At 37.1% G+C, this 14,030-nt stretch overlaps 2 protein-coding genes across 4 annotated transcripts in view; both read left to right on the top strand.

The window, feature by feature from the left end:
- The window catches only part of ODF2 (outer dense fiber of sperm tails 2), a 35,103-nt gene extending 33,527 nt beyond the window's left edge, over nucleotides 1-1,576 (top strand). For all 3 annotated transcript variants that reach the window (XM_069069483.1, XM_069069485.1, XM_069069484.1), the window contains exon 21: nucleotides 559-1,576. In XM_069069483.1, the coding sequence (XP_068925584.1) occupies nucleotides 559-747 (189 nt within the window). In that variant the 3' untranslated portion in view covers nucleotides 748-1,576. The remainder of the gene's footprint in view (nucleotides 1-558) is intronic.
- A 684-nt stretch (nucleotides 1,577-2,260) lies between these two features.
- Nucleotides 2,261-14,030, top strand: part of GLE1 (GLE1 RNA export mediator) — a 29,205-nt gene continuing 17,435 nt past the window's right edge. The window contains exons 1-3 of the mRNA XM_069069487.1: nucleotides 2,261-2,499; nucleotides 4,964-5,179; nucleotides 6,583-6,693. Of these exons, the coding sequence (XP_068925588.1) occupies nucleotides 2,401-2,499; nucleotides 4,964-5,179; nucleotides 6,583-6,693 (426 nt within the window). The 5' untranslated portion in view covers nucleotides 2,261-2,400. The remainder of the gene's footprint in view (nucleotides 2,500-4,963; nucleotides 5,180-6,582; nucleotides 6,694-14,030) is intronic.

The following is a 14,030-nucleotide window of genomic DNA, read 5'->3' as shown; positions in this document are numbered from 1 at the left end:
GTGAATTTGTGGGTTTTATATCATCTCCAAGGTTATGTTTTCCTATATTCCTCATATCAGAAGGATATAATTTCTTGACTGGAAAAATCCTTCTCTGTATAATTACAACAATTTGGAAATAATGAATTTTTGCAGTATAAGCTCAAGCTGTAAACTTGGTTTGAAAGCCATCTAGAATAGTCATTTTAACAGAGGCTATAACAAGTGTCATTGATAAATACGTGGATGCATGGGCACACACATACACATATGTACACATGAGCACATGTGTGTGTTATTATTCACTTATAATATTACCACAAAGTTACCTCTCTGCATAATATAGCTCAAGAATCATCCTTGTAAAACCCACCTTTTAAAAAACCCTTGATACTCCAATGAGATTGCACCTGCCATTTGATTTCTGTACATGTTTATGCCTAACCTAGAATGAACTTAGTAAAAAATTCCATTGCAAAGAGTTTCATGCCACAGCTCCGTGCTGGAAATGTTGCATATTGTTAACAGTTTAATCTTATGCTCCCTTGGGCCCTTAATTCCTTCTGTTTTTCTCCTTAGGCTGACCGCAGATACCAGAGCCGCCTTCAGGACCTAAAAGACCGTCTTGAACAATCAGAGAGTACCAACCGCAGCATGCAGAATTATGTCCAGTTTCTCAAATCATCCTATGCCAACGTGTTTGGGGACAATGCTTTAACTGCATATTTAACAAGCTCCCCCATCCGTTCCCGATCACCTCCCATATGAAGTTGTGCTGACCCTTCCAAGGAGCCTGACTGTAGGGAAGAGGTGTATCTAGAGATCCTTTGGGCTGTCCCTCTTTTCCTTTTGGTGAGAGAGGTGCAGACATCTTGTTCAGGACTCTTGCTCTGGGAAAGTTCATGCCAAATCATCTTTAGGACTGAGTGGATATGGACATTTTTGTAGCTCCCCCTTTTTTCCTGTTACTGGATTGGAGGTTTTTTAATTAACCTGATAACAACTTAGATTTTAGATATTCCTTCTTACAGAGATATTTTTTCTCAGTTCCTTTGAGGCACCTCACCCCCAAACTCCTCTTAGCCTTTATAGAAACTGTTTGATTTTCTCTTTTTTTTCTCTTAAGGAAAAAAGAAGCTTTAGTTACAGGCTTACATTCTCTTAGCCTACCTCCCCTCCCTGAAGTGTGAGCATTTCTCACTTTTAAAAAATAACTTCTAACTTAAGTTATTAAGTGCCTGTTGACACTTCAAAAAAAAACTCCTTTGGATACTTACCCTATTCTACTGAATCTCTCATATTTCAGAGGAAATCTAAAGAATTCTTTGCCTCTTCCCCAGCCCCCCAAAGCACTTCAAGATTAGACAATGTAAGAATTTTGTTTTAGTTTCCTGATAATTTGATCCTCATTATTTTTGATGTTTACTTAACTGCTTGGTTTGTATCTGTAAAGCATTGTTTTTGTATTATTTGTGTTTTACAAGATTCTTTTATAATTTTTATTGGGCTCCATTGGATGATCCTTTCCCAGTCCCCTAAACAAAACAAATTATTTTAAGGTGCTCTGGGCAGCAAACTATTAAAGATTTTGAAATAATTTTGCTTCTGGGGTGGTAGGCTTTTCTTTAAATTTTGATTTGGTCTTGTTTGATTTTTTTCTCTTTTCTCTTGAGATCTTTCTCCATTTGTCTATGAGCAACACAGTTTAGTTCTATAGAGGAATTGGAAGAACTAAGATATAAAAGTAGATTAGAAGAAGCAGAGTTTAAGGCAGCAGCTCCCTTATAACCTTTAAAATTGAGAGGGCCGATTAATGTGATCCCTGTGGTCTAATCAAGGCACCCCAGTGGTGCCCTCATAAGTAACAGAAGTAGATTGTTCCTCCCGTCCTTTCTCTGTGAGAGTTAATCAGATGACATTTTAAAAGCGTACTGAATTGCTAGAAGGAAGTTCTTGGATAAAGAGGGTTCCTTTAATGCAATGAGACTTGAGATCAGGATCTGAAAGTAACCAGGGCACATGCAAATGAGAGTCTTAATAAAAATTCTAAAATATCATTAATTTAAGGACACTGATTAGCGCCTTCAGCTCTATCAGTGGCAAGTGACGACAAACCCGGAGAAGTCTTTCCAAGTAAATTTTCCTTTTTAGTTGTAGCTAGGCCTTTAAGTCCGCCTCGCCCCTTTTAACTTGCGGGACCTGAGGGGCGTGTTCCGCCAGCCCCCGAAGGGTGGGGCTTAGGTCAGTCTTTCAGTGGGTGGGGCGGACCTAACTGTTCGGTCGAAAGGGGTTCCGGGATCGGGAGCCGGCACCGGAAGCGGAAGGGGGACGGTGACGGCGGTGGATTCGAGAGCCTGACTTGTCACAACTGGTTGTGTGAGCTACTATTCGGATTGGGCGTTGGGCCTGCGGCCGGGGGTGATGCCGTCAGAGGGCCGCTGTTGGGAGACCCTGCAGGCTCTGAGGAGTTCCGACAAAGGGCGCTTGTCCTACCATCGCGACTGGCTGTTGAGGGGCGAGGTGAGCGAGGTGCCGACCCTCCACCTTTTTACGTCCCCGCGCTCGGCCGAGGGCAGCGAAGCCCCCGCTCCGCGCCCCTCTTCTGCCCAGAGAGAAGCGGGATCCTGCCGGGGACCTGGGGGCGAGCGTGGGCTTTGGGGTGTCATTCCTAACCCATTCCATAGTAGGCTACTGCCTTCTCTGGCCTCGTTCTCCCCCCGACCCCCATCTTACCCATTCCCACCTCTGTGTATCGCGTCTGGAAACGGAAACCCTTTCCTCATCTTCATCTGAGGCCCCTCCCTTTTCCTTCAAGTCTCAATTCAGACGATCTCCTATAGAAAGCATTTTCCAACAATCTATCCCTTTTCTCTCTAAAGGAGATCTTTTCCTTGTCAAAGTTTCATGTGCCACTTTTCTTCATTGTACTTCACTCTCCCGTTTCCCGTATTTGGTGGTTTTCTTCCATTATTTTTTAATGAGAGCAGTGCCCCTGTATCCGAACTCCCAGCCCCTAGCTCAGCGTGATGTGTCTAGTGGGCGCTTAAAATTTTTTTTTAAATTTTGTTAAAAGTCTCCAAGGATGAAGTGGCCTTTAAGCTGGGGTTGGTTGATAGATTAGCAGGATAGTTCAAGTAGAAAAGCAGAAATAGGAAGCAAGTAATGGAGGTTCGGATGAGGGACAAGAGATATCTTTCCTAGCACCTTAAAATTATCTTTAACCCTTTCTTCCAACAGGTTTTATGGATTTTGCTTAACATCTTTAACATACGTCCTTTCTTTTCCATTACTACTTTAGTTTAAGGTATCTTATTTTATACTTTATTAGGGCAGTAGACTCCTAACAGGTCTGCCTTCCCTGTTCTCCATCCCTTTCCTAAGTCTGACACTTAATAATAGCTTGCCAGATGAATATCTAACTCACACAGAATTTTGTCATACAGGGTGCATCGCCTTACCCGCATCCCAGAAGCATCTTTACAAAGCTCTTTATTGCCCAACTCATAAAATCAATTGATAGAGTAGTCTATAGAGAAAGTAAGTTAGGTTAGGGGCAGGGATATGGTGGGAAATAGTTGACCTTAGGAAGAGGGAATGCCTCCTCTGAGATTGGAGCTAGGAGTAGTAAAAATACAGAGAGATTTTGAGGTAAGAGACAGGAAAGTTGAGTGAGTTTGGGTCATGGCTTCCTTCTTAGTAAAGTAGAAGACATGGTTATGTCTTGAAAGTGAAATAGGCAGGAATAAAATTGAAGGTTTGAGATTTGATGGAATGGTAAAGGAGTTCGGAATAGGCTGCAGACTTTTCCATAAATTTTCAGTAACAAAAAAAGCTGAGTAATAGTAAGTGCCCAACTAAATTTAGGTAACAACTGAATATTGGAGTGTGGTTTGGCACTTTTTAAAAAAATAGTAAAGTTCATTTATACTCTTAGTTCTTAGATAGTGAAACCTGAGAGAATAAATAACTCATTCTCTTTTGATTAAATTACATTTGAATGTATTCAAAGATGCTCTTAATAAATTTTGACTTTTTTTAAAAGTCCTTTTCTTTGTTTCTGATTTGGAATAGGATTGAGGGAGAATTTACAATGAAGCTTTTTGTTATTTTTGGCCTGTAAGAGAAGACTTAATTGGTCTTCTGTAAAGTGCAAGGAAGATTGTGTGGACAAAACTAGTTTTCTATGTATGCCCAAAGGGCTATAAATAATTTTATATCCTTTGACCCAGCAATACCACTTGTAGGGTTATATCCCAAAGAGATCATAGAAGTGGGAGGGAGACCCATATGTACAAAAAGGTTTATAGCAGCTCTTTTTGAGGTGGCAAATAATTGGAAATTAAGGGGGTGCCCATCAATTGGGGAATGGCTGAACAAGTTGTGGTATATGCATGTTATGGAATACTATTATGCTATAAGAAATGAGGAGCAGATGGACTTCATATTCACCTGGAGAGGCATATACGAACTGATGCTGAGTGAGAATAGTAGAACCAGGAGAACTGTGTACACAATTACAGACACAACGTATGTGTGATGACCATCTTTGATAGACTGGACTCTTTTCAGCAATGCAGTGATATAAGTCAATCCCAAAAGACTCATGATGGAGAGAAATGTATGCATCCAGAGAAAGAACTAGAAAGAACTGAGTTTATAACCAGATGGAAGCAAAATACCTGATCTTTTTTCTTTTCTTGTTTGGTTTTATGTCCTCTTTACCATTTTTCATTCCATCTGATACAATCCGTCTTTATATAACCTGACTAATGTATAATATGAAAGTATTTACAGATCCTATACTTGACTGTATGCCGCCATGGGGGGGGCGGGAAGGAGGGGGACAAAATGTGAAATTCAAGGAATTGTGGAATTGAATCTTGTAAACTAAAAGTAAACAAACATTAAAAAAAAAAACTAGTTCTCTGTGGCATTTAAGCTTTGGACATGGAAAATGCATGCATAACTATTCTCTTCTCCCTAGGAGATTTTGGAAGAATGTATGTCCATTCCTGAGTTGTCTTCTTACTCTGGATGGGTGGTAGACCACATCTTGCCTCACTCTCACCAGAATCGACTTCTCTCTGAGAATTCAACACTCTCTTCTGTACCTGAGGAAGTATTATCTATTCCCAAATCTCCTACCAGACATGCAGAAGTATCCTCACCAGTTTCCCTTGCAGCTCCAAGTGGAACTCAGGTAACAATTTAGCTTAAGCCAAAAGGATTGGTGACTCCAAAGTCAGATTGGTTTAGTCATTCCCCAATAGTGTCATAGGAGGAGAATCTAATATATAAAAACAAGGGCTAGTATCTCATCAAATTTTTAAAATTTCAGGATCACATAATGAATTAAAAGTAATATTTTTAGGCAGAATTCTTGAGAATCTTTAGAATTATTGGTGTCAATATGTGGATATTTCAGTGCTCAAAAATATACATTTCAAAGATGTTTTGGCTGAAGTGTTTCAAAAGTGTGCAATGTAGGGGCAGCTAGGTGATAAAGTGAATAGAGCACCGGCCCTGGAGTCAGGAGGAGCTGGATTCAAATCCAGCCTCAGACACTTGACACACTAGCTATATGACCTTGGGCAAGTCACATAACCCCAATTGCTTTGCCTTCACTCCTCCAAAAAAAAAGTGTGCCATGTAACAGAGCCTTTATGTTATCTAATTGCTTTGTTGTGGAATCAGGATTGCTCATATATCAGTTGAAAGAAGTGAAGTGGTTCTAGGTTGTATATGGCATTGTTTGTTCTACCCATGCTTCAGCTATATTAACTGTATTAAACATTATTTGATAAATACTTTGATTTCTTTTTTTTTTACTTTTTGGAGGGCAGTTGGGGTTAAGTGACTTGCCCAAGATCACACAGCTAGTAAGTGTTAAGCGTCTGAGGCCGGATTTGAACTCCAGGACCGGTGCTCTATTCACTGTGCCACCTAGCCACCCCTAAATACTCTGATTTCTACAGTATCTCATGTGTACAATCTAAGCTGAAATGATTTGTGAACTATTTTCAGGTTCGTTATTAATTTTGTTGCCTTAAACCCTGGATGTCCTGGACAAGAGGCCCCCAGATGCCCAGCTTATTTGTTTTGTTTTTTTGGTGGAGAGAAGCTACTTTTCATTAGAGTCCAAAGATAACTGGAGATAGAAAAGAGGATTGCAAACAATGAGGTCATAAACCAAGGTTTAGTTCTGACAGAGTCTCTCATTAGAGTTTGGGAAAGTGTTAATGGGAACAGGCCACAGATAAAGGCCTAACAGCATCAAGTAGCTTGAAGAGCTCTCAGGTGTCCTAACCTGTTGGTTGGGGACCTCTGTTCCAGAAGGCATAAGGTTATTTATCGTGACTGTTAGTGAACAAGGAATTTACCACCCTAAGAGGTGGTCTAAAATGAAAATAGATGCACATTCCAGAATGATTTGGGTAAATTCAAGGGGACACCTTTAAAGTTGATGTTGTAAAGGGTAGTCTGTATTAACTTTAATATATTTTAACATCACTTATGCCCTCATATAGGGTACATTAAAGACAACTTTCTTTTTGGAGGGGAAGAATATTATTGAAAGTATTTTGCTTTTTTATTATTACACAGAGTCAAGATGAATACAGTCAGGCAAAATTTGTGGTACTTCGCCCCTCCCGGGGAATGGAGGTGGAAGGATGCATTCGAATGTATGAAGAAGTACACAGGATGAAAGGAACTGTAAGTAAATCAAGGAGCAGTGGATATTATTTCTTTTTTTTTTTAAGCAATTGGGGTTAAGTAACTCAATCAAGGTTACAGGGCCAGTTATTTTTGGGTGTGGTGCTAAGTATCTGAGCCCAGATCATCCGGACACTTGGGCCAGTGCTCTTACTTACTGTGCTACCTGGCCGCCCCAGTGGATGTTAATTCTGGCCACAGTATATATGAGCATAATTTAGCTAAAAGTTGAGCTAGAGATATATTTCTCCCATAGATTTAAAAAAAAATTCAGCCTTATTTTTAGACATGGTTTGAGTGCTTCCTGCATATCGAGGGCTCGAGCTTTGGGATGAGTCTAGCAAAATAGATTTAAAGTTTGGAAGGGACCTTAGTGGGTATTAGTCCAGCCCCCTCATTTTACAGAAGAAGAAACAAGTCCAGGGTCACACAGCAAGTGGCAGAGCTGGGATTAAAACCCAGCTACTCTAGATGAAGCACCCTTTCTATTACATCATTTATAGTAAAAGCATATTTTAAAACAATCAAATAAAGGTAAAAAATTTAACACCTGCATTAGAAGTGTGAAAAGTCTTTGAAACTGTCAAAGGTAAAAAGAAACCAGTTTTAGTCATCATGAAACATTAATGAGTACTTACAATATTGAAACCAGTGGGAATACTGTTCTCTCCTGGTTCACTTTCTACCTTCTTAGTCTCCTTTGCTGATGCATTATTCATATCACACCTCCAAACTGAGGATATCCCTGTAATGTAATGCCAAGGAAAGGCAACTTCCCAAGGTTCAAAATATCAGCATACCAGTGCTCTCCATTTTATTCAGTGACAAATTCAGAACAGAGAAGATCAAAATATGACATCATTCAAAATACTCCACCCCTAGGCTGTACCTTCATTTAGTCCATCACAAAGCCCCTCTTCTCAAATGGAGATTAGTTTCCAATCATAAGTAAAGTACATTCATTTGTTCATTGAACACAAAAAGGTCAAAAGTTCCCCACCCCTGGATCACAATTGAATCTACCCCAGAGTTACAAGTTTAAGTATAGCACTTAATACCTAAATGGAGGTCTTTTTTTCATCTTGACCGGAGGCAAGTTCTCAGCAATCTTTGTTCCTGGGGAGACAAAGCTTAGCAAGGCCACAAGATACATTGCCAGTCTCTTCATTAATTCATCCTCTGTCTGCAGAACAGTCCTAGGACCCCTGAAAACATTAGCAAAACCCTCTCCCAGGATTTCTGTAAACATACAACAAGAAAATCCTTCTTCAGGGCTTCGGAACCAACAGCAAGGTTCCAAGAATTCTGCAACAACAGCACTGTCCTTCACCAGTGGACAGTATTCACTCTCTGTCTGCAGAACAGTCTCAGTAGCTCTGAACCAACAGAAAGGTTCCGAGACTCATGCAATAACAGCACTGTCCTTCACCAGTGGACAAATCTGGCAAAACAACATCAAAACAGACAGACAAAGTACCAGCATAACAGCCATGTCTCCTCAGTCCTTGGCAGCTCCAGGGGCAGGTCTCAAAAGTCCTGGGCAATTCAAAGTAGCCCTCAGCAAAGGTGCTGCTTCCAAAAAGTTCTACCTCTCTCTTGTGTCTCTCCAAATCTAAGTCACCAGCTCCTCCCAGTTCAGCACTCTCTTTTCACATCAACAAGTCCATCCCACAAGTGGGATTAGCAAGCTCTGGGTTTTAACACAATCAAACCAAAAACCAAGCCAATACTGGGGAATCTTTAAATGTCATTACTATTACAATCCCCAAGGCATTATTCTAGGCTCTTTTTTCTCCCTATATTTTTTATCAGTGTCTCAACTCCCATGCAGTTAACTCTTATATTATCTAGAAGATTCTTAGTTTTGTACATCTAGCTTCAGTTCCATGTTACCAATTGCGTATTGAGCATTTCTGGCTGTATGTCCTAGAGAAATCTTAAACTCAACATGTCGAAAATAGAAATCATTATCTTTCCCCTTAAATGCACTCTTGTTCCAAACTGAACTATTTCTCTCTAAGGCACCACTATTCTTCTAGTCTCCCAGGTTCACAACCTTGTTAACCTGGACTTTGCATTCTCCTTTAATTAAATCAAGTTAATATATTAATATCAATTATTATTAATTGATTAATATATTAAATCAAGTGCCAAAGCTTGCTATTTTTATCTCAGCAACATTTTTGTTATAGAATCCTTTATCTAAAGATATGATCAGATATGACCCTGTCACACCCCCTACTCAGTAAACTCCAATGGCTCTCTTTTGCTTTTGCTCCTATTATAGGACTTTTTGACCTTTTGTGTGGCATGGACCTCTTTGGCAGTCTAGTGAAGTCTGTCAACCCTGTCTCAATTTAAATGCATGAAATAAAATATAGAAGAAACTAATTATTTTATCAAACTATTTTTCAAATTTGTCATTTATTTTAGCATTCATTTAAAAAAAATTTAGTTCTGAATTCTCTCCTTCCCCCACCCATATTGAAGGGAAGAAATGTTATATCAATTATGGGATGTAAAATCATGCAAAACATTTCCATATTAGCCATGTTGGAAAAAGCAAGAAAAATAAAGTGAAAAAATTATACTTCAGCCTGTACTCAGAGTTCATTCTTTCTCTGGAGATAAGATAGCATTTTTCATTTAAAGTCCTTCAGAATTCTTAGATCATTGTATTGCTGAGAACAGCTAAATCGTTCACAGTTGATAATTATACAGTATTGCTGTTACTGTGTATATGGGTCTCCTGGTTCTGCTCACTTCACTTTGCATCAGTAATTGTAAATCCAGGATTTTCTGAAAGTATCCTGTTCGACATTTCTTGTAGCACAGTAATATTCTGTCACAATCACATACCACAACTTGTTCTGCCATTCCTAAGTTGATGAGCATCCCCTCAGTTTCCAATTCTTTGCCACCACAAAAAGAGCTGCTATAAATATTTTTGTATATATAAGTTCTTTTCCCCTATCCCCTTTTTAAAAAAATCTCTTTGGGAGATAGATCTGGGTATTGCTGTGTCAAAGGGCATACACAGTTCCAAATTGCTTTTTAGAATGGTTAGATAAGTTTGCAACACTGCGTTAGTATCCCTATTTTTCCACATTCCCTCCATTATTTCTCATTTCCCTTTTCTGTCATATTAGCCATTCTGATGTGTGTGAGGTGGTACCTCAGAATTGTTTTAATTTGCATTTCTCTGATCAGTTGTGATTTAAAACATTTTTTCATGTTTTAATAATAACTAAAGATAGTTATTATTTCTTCTTCTGAAAATTGCCCATTCATATCCTTTAACTTTTTATCAGTTGAGGAATGACTCAGATTCTTATGAATTTGGTTCACTTCTCTATTGATTTGAGAAACTTGCCGTAAGAAATTTTTTCCCAGTTTTCTACTTTCCATCTAATCTTGGCTGCATTGAATTTATTTGTGTAAAACCTTTTTATTTTAATGTAATAAAAATTACCCATTTTACATCCCCTAATGCTCTTTATCTCCTCTTTGGTCATAAATTCTTCCCCTATATATAGATCTGATAGGTAAAATTTTCTGTGCTCCACCATGCTTATGATATTACCCTTTATGTCTAAATCATGTACCTATTTTAACCTTATCTTGTTATACAGTGTGAGATGTTGGTCTATATTTAGTTTCTGCTAAATTGCTTTCCAGGTGTCCCAAAAGCTTTTGTCAAACAGTGAGTTCTTGTCCCAGAAGCTTAGATCTTTGGGTTTATCAAACTCTAGATTACTATTGTGTTACTTAATCTATTCCACTAGTCCACCACTCTATTTCTTAGCTAGTACCAGATTATTTTGATGATTGCCACTTTGTAATACAATTTGAGGTCTGGTACTGCTTGGCCACCTTCTTCGTATTGCTTCAACCTCATTGTTTCAACTAGTTTTTTAGTTGATTCTCTAGGATTCTTGAAATATACCATCATATTACCTATTGTAATTAATTTCTTTTTCTTGTCTTATTGCTATAGCTTGCATTTCTAGAACAATATTGAACAATGGTGGTAATACGGGGCATCCTTGTATCACTTCTGATCTTACTGGAAAGGCTTTTAACTTTTTCCTGTTACAGATAATGCTTGCTAATGATTTTAGATAGATACATATTTTAAAGAAAGCTCCATTAAAATTTTGTTCATAAAAGGCTCCTTTGCTTTTTAGTGTTTTTAATAGGAATAAGTGTTGTATTTTATCAAGTTTTTTTCTGCATCTATTGAGGTAATCATGTGACTTTTGTTGTTTTTGTTATTGATATCACCAATTATGCTGATAATTTTTTTAATATTGAACTAGCCCTCTATTCCTAGCATAAATCCCACCTGCTCATAGTGTAAGATCTTTGTACCATATTGTTGTTACCTCCTTGCTAGTATTTTATTTCAAATTTTTGCATCAATATTCATTAAGGCAATTGGTCTATAGTTTTCTTTCTCTGTTTTTGCTTTTCTTGATTTGTGTTAGCATCATATTTGTATCGTAAAAGGAATTTGGTAGTTTGCCTGTGTTTCCAAATAGTTTATATAGTACTGGAATAAAATGTTTGGTAGAATTCACTTGTGAATCTACCTAATCCTAGGGATTTTTTTTTTTAGGGAGCATGGTGATGGCTTGATCAATTTCTTTTTCTAAAATAGAGTTAATTATTTTATTTCCTCTTCTGTTAAATCTGGGCAATTTATGTAAGTATTCATCCATTTCACTTAGATTGTTAGACTTATTAGCATATAATTGGGCAAAATAGCTCCTAATAATTGCTTTAATTTCATTTTCATTGGTGGTGATTTCATCTTTTTCATTTTTGATACAGGTAATTTAGGGGTTTTTTTCTTTTTTTTTTAATCAAAATTAACCAATGGTTTGTCTGTTTTGTTTTATTTTTCATAAAACTGTCTTCTAGTTTTATTTATTAGTTCAGGGTTTCTTCTTTTTTTTAACTTTCAGTTTTATTCATCTCGTCTTTGATTTTCAGAATTTCCAATTTGGTGTTTAATTGGGGATTTTAAATCTTTTTTGAATTTTTTTAGTTGTATGCCCAATTCATTGATCAGCTCTTTCTCTGTTTTATTGATGTAAACATTTAGAGACAAAATTTTCCCCTAATTGCAACTTTAGCTGCACCCCATAAATTTTGGTATGCTATCTGATTGTTGTCATTCTCTTTAGTGAAATTATTTAACATTTCTATGTTTTGTTCTTTGACCCACTTATTCTTTAGGATTAGAATATTTAGTTAACAATTTTTATTCTGTGTTTCTCTGACCCTTTATTGAATGTAATTTTTATTGCATTATGGTCTAAAAAAGATGGATTTAAAATTTCTGCTTTTCTGCATTTGTTTGTGGGGTTTTAATGCCTTAATATATGATCAGTTTTTGTGACCATGTACAGCTGAATAAAAGGTATACTCCTTTCTATTCCCATTTTGTTTTCTTCAGAAGTCTAACATTTCTAACTTTTCTAAAATTCTGTTCCTCAACTTCTTATTTATTTTATGGTTAGATTTATCTAGTTCTGAGAAGGGAAAATTGAGGAACTCCACTAATATAGTTTTACTGGCTTTTTACTTCTATAACTCATTTAACTTTTCCTTTAAGAATTTGGATGTAAATATTAAATAAAAGCTTAAAAAAAAAGAAAAAAATTTGGATCCTATGCCATTTGGTACATACATGTTTAGTATTGCTATTACTTCATTGTCTATGGTACCATTTAGCAAAATGTAGTTTCTCTGCTTATCTAATTTAATTTGGTCTATTTTTGCCTTTGTTTTGTCTGAGATCATAATTTCTACTCTTGCTTTTTTTTTAGCCTCACTGAAGCATAATAAATTTTTCCTCAGCCCCTTACTTTTTCTCTTTGTACGTCTCTTTTTCTCATGTATTTTTTCTAAGCGATATCTTGTTGCATTCTTGTTTATTCTGTATACTGCTATCTTCTTCAATTTTATGGATAAGTTCATCCCGTTACATTCACAATTATGATTACTGAGTCTTTCTTATTTTTTTCCTTGTTTATCCTGCTCTGTCTCTTTTTTAGCCTCTTCCTTCTCATAAATCTTTTTCATTTCTAACTGCTGTTTTCCTTAATACATTCCTGTTCTTCCTCTCCCTTCTTCCAGGGTAGCCCTCTTTCTCATCCTTTAATTTAAAAAAAGATAATCCCATCATAATCAACTCACACCTGTCTGTGCCCTCTCTCTGTCTTTACTTTTTCTAATTGCCCTAATAATGATAGTGTTTTTAAGAGTTAACAAAGAGTGTAAACAGTGAAACCTTATTTGAGTCCTCTATGATTTCTCTTTCATGTTTACCTTTTTATGCTTCTCTTGAGTTTTGTATTTTTTTTTTAATTTTTTTTTTTTCAAGCAATCGGGGTTAAATAACTTGCTCAAGGTTACACGGCCAGTTATTTCTGGCTGAGTGTCTGAGCCTGGGATTCGATCTCCAGGTCATCCCAACACTGGAGCCAGTGCTCTTACTCGCTGAGTTGAGTATTATATTTGAAAGTCAGATTTTCTGTTTAGCTTGGGTCTTTTCATCAGGAACGTTTGAAAGTCCTCTATTTCACTAAATATTTATTTTTTCACCTGAAGAATTATACTCAGTTTTATCGGGTAAATTATTCTCAGTTGTAATCCTATCTCACTCCTTTTCCTTCTGGAATACATATTCCAGGCCCTCTATTCTTTTAATGTGGAAGCTGTTAAATCTTTTGTGACTGCTCCACAATATTTGAATTGTTTCTTTTTGACTGCTCACAATATTTTTGCCTTGACCTGGCAGCTCTGGAATTTGGCTAAAATATTCCTGGGAGTTTTTATTTTGGGTTCTCTCTTTTAGGAGGTGATTAGTGGATTCTTTCAATTCCTATTTTACCTTCTTTTTCTAGGATATCAAGGCAGTTTTCCTTCATAACATTTTAAAAACAATTTATTTTTTCTAGTTACATGTAAAGGCAATTTTTAACATTCATTTAAAAAAACTCTACTAATGCATTGTTGGTGGAGTTGTGAACTGATCCAACCATTCTGGAGAGCAATTTGGAACTTTGCCCAAAGGGCTATAAAATTGTGCATGCCCTTTGACCCAGCAATACCACTTTTAGGTCTGTATTGCAGAGAGGTCATAAAATGGGAAAAGGACCCACATGTACAAAAATATTTATAGCAGCTCTTTTTGTGGTAGCAAAGAATTGGAAATTGAGGGGATTGTCCATCACTTGGGGAATGACTGAACAAGTTGTGACACATGAATGTAATGGAATACTATTGTGCTATAAGAAATGATAAGCAGACAGACTTCAGAAAAACCT

The sequence above is a fragment of the Petaurus breviceps genome, unplaced genomic scaffold (genome assembly GCF_028583685.1).
Source record: "Petaurus breviceps papuanus isolate PSGF00001 unplaced genomic scaffold, PetGlider_PUasm1.0 90779, whole genome shotgun sequence".
Lineage (NCBI taxonomy): Eukaryota > Metazoa > Chordata > Mammalia > Diprotodontia > Petauridae > Petaurus > Petaurus breviceps.
This window is presented reverse-complemented; position numbering and strand designations above follow the sequence as displayed.